At 41.5% G+C, this 13,179-nt stretch overlaps 1 protein-coding gene across 1 annotated transcript in view; it reads left to right on the top strand.

Moving 5' to 3' along the window:
• Positions 1-11,712: 11,712 nt before the first annotated feature.
• Positions 11,713-13,179, top strand: part of LOC311236253 (rho GTPase-activating protein 44-like) — a gene marked incomplete at its 3' end in the record, with an annotated part of 199,922 nt that continues 198,455 nt past the window's right edge. Inside the window, exon 1 of the mRNA XM_084323912.1 lies at positions 11,713-11,971. Coding sequence (XP_084180038.1) covers positions 11,919-11,971 — 53 coding nt within the window. The 5' untranslated portion in view covers positions 11,713-11,918. The remainder of the gene's footprint in view (positions 11,972-13,179) is intronic.

A 13,179-nucleotide genomic window follows, 5' to 3' on the forward strand; every position in this document is an offset into this window, starting at 1 on the left:
ATTACATTTGAGGTACAGCAAACTATATTGAATGGGTTTTTTGGGGTAAAAAAGAGGATGGATGGTATTGAGGGCCTACAGTTTCAAAGTTTTTGAAAGTCCTTTACAGACCTAGCTATCATAGAAGGCCTTTTACCCAAACTGTGTGCTATTTCAGGATACTGTGACATAAATTGGGGGTTAGATGTGTTGGTAAGGTTTGAACCGTGGTAAAAACACTAGTTGACCTAAAAATGCATTATAAATGTAGGCTTAGCATTGATACAGTAGATGGACATTCATGCTTTGAAGTGATCTATATCCAAAAATAAGTCTTAATTTAAGACAGATGAAATACCCCTATTGAAACAGTTAAAGCAGCTTGGACAGACACACCCTTACAAGTTATCACAAACACTGGTGTATCTGCAATCTGGTATGTCCTAAAATGTCTGGATGTAGCATTACTGTCTATCTGTATGTCATGTATGCCCTGATTAATTGAAAATGGGGGACTCTGATCTAAACAAGACTAAAGTCTTTCTCAGATCTGTAACCTCTTAACCTCGTCAAAGACTCATTTTCCAGTCAACATTGTATTAGTTTTACGAAATAAGAATCACCACAGTGTCCCAAACGGTCAAATAGTTGGTATTACACCATTTACATTTAGTCATTTAGCTGACGCTTTTATCCAAATTATAATTATAATACAACTCTGTCAGCTGTGTAACAATATTCATCAAAGTGTTGCATGTTATAGTGTAGGTTAGTTTATTAGGACAAATGTATGTTTAGGGGAATATTTTTTAAGAAAAAATACATTGTCAAAATCTTTGGTCAGATTATGTTCAGCGACCCGTTCCATTGTGTGAACTAAAAATATGCTATGAGTATAATGTTCTACACTAACTTTCATGTTACAATAATATAAACCAATTGTATTTGAATGTTGCCTGTAAATATGTCAGAGTTTTACTCTAAGTCTGCATGTCCCCTAATCTTAACGCCACCATGCGGTGTTTTAACACCTAAGAGGGCCCCAATTCACACCCCCCACACACACACACACACACACACACCCACACAGACATTTATTTTCAGCACAGCTCTTTAAGCTATCACATATAACTTTTATACCTAATCATATCTTTAACTGTAATAATTAATGTGAACAAAAATACAAAACACTGTAATGCTACCTTTTTAAAATAATCTATTTTTAAATAAAACGCTTCACCGGACCGTATTAACGATACATTCAAACCCTAGACCCCTGCAGGCTAATGCAATGGTGCACTTTGACACCCAAAGATCACTAAGGGAATACATTTGTATTTTCTGAACCTATACACTTATTCTGAAACTTTATTCTGAAGATATACACTTATTCTGAAACTTTTTTCTGAACACAAGTGTCTAAAGATTATGATATTCTCCAAGAAACTAAAATATAGACACATTACATCAATATAACAAAAAGAAATGTTAAGGTGAAGTGTCTAAAGATTGTGACATTGTATTTTTCTTAAAAATATTCCCCTAACATGCATTGGGTATTCTCCATGAAACTAAAATATAGGCACACTACATTTATAATTTTCTGAACACAAATGTCTAAAAGATTGTGACATTGTATTTTTCTTAAAAAATATCCCCCTAACATGCATTTGGCTTTATCCAAGAATAGACACAAACATGCACATACACGCACAGCCACACCTTGGGGGCTGCGAGTTTTTTCTGCAGAAAGGAGAAGTAAGACACGTCGTAAATCTGGTCCCCAGTGACACAATGTGAATCCTGCACTTTCAAGCCCTCCCATTCGCTATCTTCATACACCCTCCTTGGTACCAACCTCCATCGTTAGACACCCTTTCAGAATCGTGTGATTTTCAGAATTGCAGAGAACCTGCAGTTTGACATTTCACTCGGTTGAGAGAACTCGGTTGGTACCAACCTCCATCGTTAGACACCCTTTCAGAATCGTGTGATTTTCAGAATTGCAGAGAACCTGCAGTTTGACATTTCACTCGGTTGAGAGAACACACACAGCAGGGGTGATGCTTGCCACTCAGAAACAACAAACTGACAGAGAGATCTTTTTCTTAATTCCCACTTGGAAGAAAGCACTTTCTGCTTAAACAAACAGCAAACTGACAGAACGGCTATTGAACATTTCTGAAGATAGATACTTATTCTTAAATCCACACACACACACACACACACACACACACACACACACACACACACACACACACACACACACACACACACACACACACACACACACACACACACACACACACACACACACACACTTATTCTTAAGATACATACATATTCTTAAACCACACACACACACTTATTCTTAAGATACATACATTCTGTAACTTAATTCCCCCACACACACTTGAAATGTTTATTCTGAAAACCTTGGAATACACAAATACGTATTCTTAAGATACACAAATACACACATTCTGAAATGTTTATTCTGAAAACCTTGGAATACACAAATACATATTGTATTTTTCTTAAATAATAAAAACTTTTATTTTTGAATCTTTTATTTCTGAAAAACGTTTATTTTGAAAAAAATCTGAAAACGGAAGTCCCCGCCCTTATAACCCCTCCCCTTCCGTAACCAGATGTCCCTCCCCTCCTAAACCGGATGTCCCTCCCCTCGAAACCGGAAGTCCCGCCTCCTTGAATCCTCGACCAATCAGAGGGCTAAAAAGGGGGCTAGGTTACAATCAATCAAACTAAAGGGGGCGTGGTTATATGCCCTTATAAGGTCTGACACAATGTGCCTCCTTAACCTCTCTCCCATCCCTGCTGTAGACACTTCTGATTAATTCAGGACTATTTTAAAGTTAGAATCTGTAATGCTGTCAAACAGCAACCTCTAGGCAAAATAACCCCATGGTCTGACATGTGGTTTGGGAGTTTAGTAACTTATTATACTGTGAATTTCTCCAGTCTCTCTAGAGTCTGATGTGTGGCCAGCAGTATAGCAACCCCTCTCCTATACCCACTGAAACCAAAACCACACATCACACCAAAACAGAAGTTTTAAACAAAGCGCAGTCCCAAGAGGGGCTCTTTTGCCTAGAGGTAGCTGTTTGATGACATTACAGATTGTACCTTTAAGGAGTTGGTATGTTTTCTGACACTTAGAATAGCATTGCAGACAAGGAGCAGGAGGTAGGCTATTTACAATAGTTTTCTCTTCCATGTGTAGCCACATCAGACTCCATCTTACCATTTTATAATTTACATCTTTTTTTCTTCTTCATAATTTCCACGGTCAAATTCCTCTAAAAACAATTAATAACATTTTTGTAGCCATATGTGACAGAGTCCAGGACCTTGTGCCTCATGTCGTGAAAATCAGATAGTTTTTTTTACACATTATCACAGTTTGAATGTTTAAGAACATATTTACTGTAACAACTGACAGTTATAGTATCTCTAAATAGTAAGATTGTGAGGGCTGGCCCAGTACTGCGCGCTTCCAGGTGCCAATTACCATCACACACCTGAGAGGAGTTTCAAATCAGCTCGACGGGAGCCCTCTTATACACGGTTTGCTGAACGTTCAGTGTCCGGTCGTTTTGGTCACCACCAGCTACTGCTTGTTCCTCTTGTGTGTTTCTCCAGTACGCCCTTGGAAGTTGCTGCTGTTTCCTCTCTCTGCCTCCGTGGACCCGTGCCTCGTATTTACACTTTGCCCTTGGTGAGTTTTTGGAAATCTATTTTTGATGAACTGATTTCCTCATTTTATCCTGGACTCTATACCTTCATCTGTTTTTGTGTGTTCCTTAACACTGAAGAATTGTCGCTTTGTTTTGTTGGACTCAATACCTTCATCTGTTTTTGTGTGTTCCTTAACACTGAAGAATTGTCGCTTTGTTTTGTTACCGGACTCTGCCTTGTTACTGGACTCTGCCTCGTAATTTCTACGTTTCTTTTAATGACATTCTCCGTTTTCTTTTACTCCACGAGTGGATTATTATCAAGCTGCAGAGCCGCAGAGCCCTACTCGGCTAAAGGATTTTCAAGCTGCAGGGCCGCAGAGCCCTACTCGGCTAAAGGATTTCCCTCGGATGCATTTACTTTATTGTTGCTAATTTCTGTTTGTGAAATAAATACGGCCATCGTTTTTGGCTAAATCTGAACTACCTGTCTGTGTCGTGCTGTTGGGGTTGTTTACAAACCATAACAAACATTATTTGTTTTAAAAACGGCGGTTTTTCTTTGGGCACAAGTCTGTGCTTGGGGGCAGAGCACATTTACATTGTAGACAACGTCATCTGTAACGGTTCCAGGGAGGACAATGGAAACAGTGGCCACAATATAAATTGTGGTCACAGTAGGAACAGTGGTCCCCTACCTGGTCTCCTACCTCCCTCTAGTGGCCAGATGACCCAAATGGTGCAGGCAATCTTCACACCGATATTGACTATATTGCTGAATATAATTAATGTTATTTTATGGTGTGTTATTGAATGTTCCTTCCCTTGTGTGATGTGTTTTCCCTGTCTGCTTGTGGTTTTGTAATTGCTTTTGTGTTTAGTTGGTTGTTGTGTGTTTTAGACTGGCCTGGCCAGCTGTGGCCACTTGTAATTAGTCTGTGTATATATGTGTGTTCGGTCTGCTTCTCTGTGTGGTGACATTCCTCTGTTAACCCTGTTCCTGTCGACGTCGTCCTTGCCCTGTAGTGTTGTACTGTCTAAGTAAGTGTATATTAGTGTTCTGTTTTGTTGCTTGTTTATTTTCGAGTTCTCAGTTAGATCCTTTTTTTTTATCCACTTTTTCTCCCATTTTCTATATTTTCTCCCATCCCAATTTCGTATCATCCAATTCAACCCTCCCCTGTCACGAACGCTGTTTCTTGCCTCCCACAAGCCGGCTGCAATGTGGACTAAGTCATACATAGCACAAGTCCCCTCCGGTACTTGAGGTAACAGCAGTCGCATCTTTTCACCTGCGCAGCTCGATCTCTCAGTGGCAAGGAGTAACGCGTGGGAGGCTCACGCTGCCCCCGACACTTCCTGATTCTACTGCGCAGGCGCACCAACCGACCTGTAGGAGTCGCTGTCCACAATGCCCGATCCCCACCCATCAGTTTCCCACCCCCTAATACGGCCAATGTGTATTAGTATGAACGACCAGCTAAACTGAAAGCAATGTGGAGCGCTGGGCTCGAACAGGCGAGCCCAGCGTCTCCGCATTCGTGGCGAGCGCCTTGCCCACTACGCCACGTAGCCGCCCCTCAGTTAGATCCTTTTATGTTCTTTTGTAACGTGCCTTCGCCCGTCTTTATGTTTGTTTATTTATCTGCTTCGTTACTTGTGTTTTTGGTCTTGTGACCTATTATCGTTCTCGTGGTTCTTACAATAAAAAGAACACAGTGTTTGAGAAGAGCAAACTGCCGTCTCCGTTTCCTCCTTCCACTCCATTCCGCATATTGGGTTCTCCTCTCCTTCCCTCGCCACCCCATCGTAGTCATCCATTCCTATCAGTTAAAGCTGCTATAGATAACGTTCACTATGTCCTACTAGCACTAGCACCAGCATCATGTCATTTATCCAATCAGGTGCATTTGTGGGGGTGGGAAGTAGGGAGGGGATACATTCCGGCAACATGGGTTGGAGAGTGATAGGCAACCTTTGGAACGAAGAAGTCACCTGATGATGATGAACATGTAAACAACCACATTAATTTAGGAAATTGTTATGGAAAATATGATATGTTTCATCCTATTACATCCTTTGTACAGCTTAGTGGGCCTATTAGTACTCTAGACAGCATGTTTATGCATATTCTCTGTACAGCCTTGATTAGTTAATATAGTTAACTGGTAGGCCTATACAGTTTCTTTGTTGTCTTTTGTTTCATATCAATCTTGTCAATCTCAAGGGTCATTCGTTATCGGTATATTACCAGGTATATGACCAGGTCGGTAGCATTAGTTGTGAGCTGACATTTGTGTGCAACAACTGACATTGTGAGTCTATTATAGATTTTGTTCACATTTGCACCTGTGCTACTTTCATGCATCATTCTAGTTTGTAGAACAAGAAACCAGAGCTGCCAGTCATCGGTAATAAAATGCCTGAATTGCTTATATCCTCACATCACATGGAAGTCTGTTGATCTTTTTCAAGACCTTTTCCTTTGTCTCCTGGCTGAGGCACTGCTTTCTCAGTAACAAAGCTCTAGGGGCTCTGATCTTTTGAAATTAAATATGGACAGAGTTATTTTCTTGGCTGGAAGTCTAGACAAGTGGTGCAGGATGCGTTGGTTCACCAGAATGTTGGTACTGCTACAGAATGCTACTGGAGGTGGTTGTCCCATTTCTTCTGGTCTCTGGGAGATAACGTATGATGTGAGTCCTCATGTTTGTAATGTTAGTAGGCTATTCCCAAAATACTTCACCATCGCTTTCAAGCTCTTTCTTCCATGGGAGATTGCAAAATCCAAAGTGTGTCCGATTTTTGGAATTTGTGAATGAATCTAAAAGAAAAAAGTCAACACCACCCTACTACTATGTTATATGGCTTAATGCCTAAAGCAGGACAGTTTGTCTTAGATATGTCATATTTTCAGAATATGTCATCTTGTCCTTTTCTTTGTTGTCTTTTGTTTCATATCAATCTTGTGTCAGATACGACAAAACCCCTAAACCCATCTTTGTTTTCATTTGTCATTCCAAGTTTGTGTATTTAATGTAAGTCTGACCAGAGCTTGCTCTCACCTTCTGGTCAGATGCTTGTGTTACACTGAGGATACTTTCTATGGCCACAGAAATAAACGATATGTTCTTTTGAAACAGCTTGACTCTATCTGAATTTCTGCAGTTCACTATGTTTGGCTCATTTTAAATATTCCACAACAACCTGCAAATATTTTTTTACTGATAAATGCATTAATCAATATATATGTAGCAGCCTGAATATTGTACTAAGTATTCAGAAGTGCTAACTAACTGTTACTTTCCCTGTGTGTGTATAAAGTGTGATAAACAGTGTTCCTTTGGATAGCTCGCCCAGTCTAATAACGAGGTGAGGTGCTACTCTTCTCCGGCTTCAGTATGGATCACTAACAATAACATTGAAGCACCTTTTTCCCTTTCTGGAGTGGTCCTAGAGTGGGATCAGTGGCGGTTGCCAGCAGGGGGCGGAGTGGCAGTGGTGGCAGGTGGAGCGGAGGAGAGAGGGAAGCAACGAGGAAGAGGGAGTTACCTGGGGGCCAGTGGACCAGGAAGCTCTCTTTGGCAGTGGACTTGACCGTGAACAGTCGCAGTCACAGCGGGCGTGTGCTCTGGAAGAGCCCCGTTGCAGAAGTTATGAGGAGAGCCCCGTTGGAACGAGCAACGGGTGATAAGAAGTACTTGCTAGTTGACGGGTTATCCTAGAAGTACCAGCAATAGTGTGTGAGTAAGCGATACAGAACGAGGACTAACGTCTAGAGTTAACGGGTTATAGTAGTAAGTGTGCGGTGTATTAGCATGCTGCTAACGGCTCTGTCTGACTCCAGTAGACTACCGGGCGCGCGGCGCCGAAGACCGGTGGTATAGTCAGCCACGTTGCGTTAGTAGTACAACCGATATAGCAGGAGGGTGCATCCAGACCCGAAGTTTAGCTGTGTTTAGGGTAGCAACAGTATTAGCAGTTCGCGCGACAGCAGCAAGCAACAGCCAGCAGTGGACGTTCCCCAGACGTTACAGAGGACGCCTCTTCCCACCAGCAGAGGTCGCCATCACAGCACGCTCCTCCAGCTAACCACTGCCCATGCTATTCGCCCAGCCCGCTGGCTGTGCTCGCGGGATCGCCGATGCCATCTTGTCACCTGGACGAGAGGTGATAAGAGTGGGTCCGCCATCTTGGCTAAGTACGAACGGTACCTCATGTATCCACATCAACGTCCATTCAAGTGAACGCTAACAACCAGTGTCTAAGGGGTACCCCAAACAATTTAAGCCGGCTTTAGTGTAGGTTTTATTTTGGTAACGTGGGCCCACATTTACTTGGTTTTCTTTTGGTATTTTATTATTCTTGTTATTTGAATTCCCAATGTTTCTCTACTTTATGCCTGGGTATCCCCTAGTACAAGCGGGGTGTTATTAATGTATTGAGCACGCGGTGCCTATGGTGGGAATAGTTTCCCCTACATTATCAGTGAGAGCACCCGGTGCCATGTATGAATAAATCTGAAGTATTATCTGTAACTGATAACCTGCCCAGGCTTCAATACAAAGTAGACCTTATTGGGAACACTGTGTGTGTGTCTGTTTCTTCCATTTGCTAATCTAACCCCTGGGTAAATATTGTGACTGCATAATTATTTAACCCTTACACCCCATTCACAGAATAGCATTTGAAGGGTCTATACAGGTGGTCAAGGAAGGGTACTGCTTAAAGGGAAGCCCAATAATACTATTGAACTGACAGTCACTGGGTGTGGGAGGGCTGTCGGAGGTACTGGGGGAAGTGAGAGTGTGTGGGGAGCTACTGCTGACCGCCTTGGAAGGCGAGGGAGACCAGAGTACCAGTCCCCAGGTTAGTAAATCCTGGGCCCCATCCACTCCTGCTGAAAGCCCTCCAGAACAACGTTCCGTGCCAAAGACGGGGGTACATATAGGTCCAATTCTATAGTATCCTACTACCCAGTGTCTGTGTACTACTACTCCCACAAGCAGGGATAATCCGCCCTTCTACATATATATATATTTGTATTTCAAATATTACTCTACATAAAATTGTATAGCAACTTTAAAATGTGTATATAGGTAGAACTATAATGTTATGAAGACAAGCAGCGAAATCTTGTGGATAGCTGCACGATAAACACTGTTTGTACAATAAACACAGTTCACAAAAAGACAGGAAATAATAAAGGATTTGTCTAACGTGAGCCAAAAATAAGGCTGTCAGAAAAGATAAATCAGATGTATGTTTCCTCTTGTTCCATGTTTTCTCTAAATAGTCAGCAAATGCAAATACGTTTTTGAGTTTGCATTTATCTGTGTCACTTAACCTGTGATACTGCCACATGCTCCAATAGCAAATTCCATATTTTTTACTAACAATGATAATGGTCACTTTTTAAAGGCCATTAATTTCCATTTCCAGTGTTTAGCATTGTTTTCTAGCAATGGGGGTTTGTATCAATGGGGTCTGTGTCTCTAATTCTCATTTTGGCGGATTGCCAAAATGTACACACATTCCCTGTGTGTGGGGAAACATACACGCAGTCGGACGCATCTCTCCTCTCTCTCTCTCTCCCTCGAGTCGTCTCGGAGCATTTACACACATTCCCTGTGTGTGGGGAAACACACGCACGCAGTCGGGACGCATCGCTCCTCTCTCTCCCTCTCTACTCTGAGCATCTCTCCTCTCTCTCCCTATCTCTGTCTGTCTCTGTCTCTGTCTCCCTCTCTCTCGCTCGCTCGTTCTCTGCTCTCTCTCTGTCGGCACTCGCGTCACGTCAACCTGTTGCAAAATATCATAGCGCACACTCCCACCACGCGTATTCCGATCCGTGCAATAATATTCACTGGGTATAATAGTCATTTGAAACAGGTTACCAATGCATTGTCCCGTTGGATTATGCCCCCTGTGGCGAAATTAATTAGTCTCCCCCTCTATCTCTCTCTCTGTCTGCCAGTGCAGAGAGTAGGGTATATCTGCAGTGCCGCAGCCCCATACGTAGGAGGGGCCTGTACTGTGCGTTGGGGGCCTGTACTGTGCGGTGCACTACTGTGCATGCGAGAAACAAAGTAACATATAATATAGGACACTAGAAATATAAAGTAACATACAGAACATAAAGTAACATACGGAAAATAGGACCTAATGTCTGAAATATCTTTGTTTTAAACTGAATATCAATTGGATTAGGAGTAACCAAATAAAGCATTCAATGCAACCAATTGTCTATAGACTAGAATGTTTATATTAAACTGAATATCAATTGGATTACCAGCCCAGCCTGTTACTCTAAGCTTAACCTCTTCTGGATGAGGGCCTAAACTTAACCCTTAGACTAGATTAGAATGACTTTACTTTGTTTCTCGCATGCGCAGTAGTGCACCACACAGTACAGGCCCCCAACGCACAGTACAGGCCCTTCCTATGTATGGGGCTGCGGCACTGCAGTTTTATGCTATTGAGTGCAGACTGTGGGTGACTGTCACTCAAAGCGCTTTGTGAGTATATAGGCGGAGCCCAGCCCAAAACAGCTTGAAATCTTGAAGTGGAAAAATGCTGCTTTAGAGTACTTGATTAGAAATACAAAACAATTAATAAAAAAAAAAAAACGTACAGATGTGTTCCATAGACTCACAGGAATTGTGTAACATTGCCCAAATAGTGAAAGGAATAGCAAGATGGGACCTAGACTTTTCTAAACATGATTCATCACCTCAGCATATGTACCACAGGGTGTGATGATTGGACAAACAGTCAATCAACTTCAACCATATTATTTGGTGCTGACAAACAACAAACAAACAAAAATAGGCTACTGTTAAAATGCACATCAATTAAAGTTGACTGCAGGTTTGAACCACTAATTAACGGGCATAATAATAGAGCTTCAGTCATAATGGGCTTGAACCCCTGACAAGCAATTCCATGGTCTTGGTGGTAGGCTAAGGTAGTAGCCTTGCCTATGGTCTGGGCAGAGCAGTTGGTCCTTCTACTGGTTTATACTGTAATAGCCTTGCCTATTTTAGGAATCTGTGAAGTACAGCGTACAAATACAAGGATAAAATGCTCTGCAGTATCAGAATGTATGTCTAAAGGTAATTATTGGCATCCATGGAGCTTAAATAACACCTTAATCAGCCATCAGGCTCCTATGCCACACTTTGTTCCTCCCATAGATCAAACATCACTTCACTAGCATAGTTGTATACCACACATAGCCACACGATGATGCTGTTTGCCTTCACAATCTATAACATGTGTACCCGACAATGAACAAAGAGGTGTCGTTTACAATCATACCATAGCCTAGCATTAATCTATTCAATTTTACCATAGCCTATCAATCTATTCACATTTAGCCCAATTGAAATGCAAAATGTTTACCTTATAAATAACATTATTCTTTGAGCAAAATAGAAGTTTAACTTGGCTGGTGCCCTTTTAGATGCATGGTTGAAATGCTGATAACGCTAGTTTCACTAAAGGAGATGATCATTATAAATGTATTGTAATAATTAGCAGACTCATATACAGCCCCTGAAATTAGTCAATGGGACCACAGCCTGCTTTATTCAACAAAGCAAACATTTGACATAAGCTATCTATTTGGGTGGGCTAGCCTACTTCATCAATTGTTTTATTGATTGATTGAAAACTGTATTAACAGATTGCAGAATGGGTACAATACAGTACAGCTCAATACACACCATTGTTAAGGGGTTGCAGACCAGAGAAAGACTTGTTCGTCTTGTTTACATCAGGGTCCCCCATTTTCAATTCATCAGGACATATATATATGACATACATGACATACAGATAGACAGTACTGCTACATCTACACTTTTTTTTAAACACTGTGGTGCTGCAAATTGTAGTCTTGATTTTAATGTTTTATAGGACCAGGTTGGATACTGTACCCTCGGTGGGTGAAACTACAGTTCCCATACTGCACTAGTGAACAGCGTCGTGTCGTGGGCTGTCATTATGCCCGAGGAGAAACTGGTCCAGCATCGCTACGGAGTGGATGACAGGGACCATAAAAATGCTTAGAAATTAGCTCACCCATTTTCTTTATTTGCAATGTATTTCATATAGGAATACGAAACATGGATTTTTAAAGACTGGACCGTTTCGTCTATTATCTCTTTGGGGATCTGACTTTCTGTCAGTGAGATATGTGGAGTCGCTCAACCCATCGGCGTTAAAGCAGAAAAATACAAGATGAAGAAGCAATTCAATCGAATGCGACAACTCGCCAACCAAACTGTGGGCAGGTAAGAGAAACATTGCGAGATATCCTGCTTTCACCTCAAAGAGCTTGAGGACTTTGGGAAAGCCGAATGCAAACTGCGTGCCACATTGACTCGCAACAGCTAATATGTGAAATTGTATTCGCCATTCAATGCGTTTTTACTACACGTCTGGCCGGGTATTCAACGTTATATTCTATTTGTCAATGCTTTAATTGGCACAATGCGTGCTTTTACACTGTATGGCACAGTTGCGGTGTCAACATTTGAGCTCGACTGACCAGGGACGCACACGCATCCGCACTCAAATGAGGAGAGAGCGAATGAGACTGTGGTACCCGGCGGTAGGTACCCAACCCAATACAGTCCTATCCCCAGGGATCCTTCTGGTCTGATGTACTGTAGCCCAGGGCAGACAGTTACAGCTGACCATTGTGCAAGCTATGACAACACCCCATAGCCACGTATAAAAGCCAAATATTGTATGCTATTTGATATGATTTAAGCTATAGATAATATATATTTTGACCATGTTATAGCTCAGGTTACAATTCAAGAGGATATGCTTTAGGGCTATAGTCACTGAGTAGTTTGCACTTGAGCTGTTTGCATTCCAATCACTGGTGTCAGTGTGTCATGAATTTAGTGGAATAAATCTCAATGCAGGTGTGATTAATCATTATGCAAGAAATCTGGCTTAAGATAGCTTTATTGTAGGCCCCCAATGCATCAGGCCTTCGATCATGCTGGACAAATTAACAGCTTTTAGATTAATTTGTGTCATTGAATGTGAATCATGTTTCCTGTTTGTTCTCTTGTTTTAAGTTTTCCCCTTTAACCCTTTCACTACAAAAGGGTTAACGCTTTCACTACCACACTAGTTAACCCTTTCACTACCACACTACAAAGGGTTAACATTTCACTACCACACTACAAAAGGGTTAACGCTTTCACTACCACACTACAGAAGGTTAACCCTTTCACTACCACACTACAGATGTGTGAAAACATGATGAATTGAAAATGGGGAACCCCGATGTAAACAAGACGAAAGTCTTTTTCTGGTCTGCATCCTCTTAGCAGTTTGTTTTGTATTGAGCCGTACTGTATTGTACCAATTCTGCAATCTGTTAATAACGTTTTCAATCAATCAATCAATCAATCAATCAATCAATCAATCAATCAATCAATCAATCAATCAATTACAGAAGGTTAACCCTTTCACTACCACA

This window comes from Notolepis coatsorum (assembly GCF_963971535.1).
Source record: "Notolepis coatsorum genome assembly, chromosome: 10".
NCBI classification, from domain to species: Eukaryota; Metazoa; Chordata; class Actinopteri; order Aulopiformes; family Paralepididae; genus Notolepis; species Notolepis coatsorum.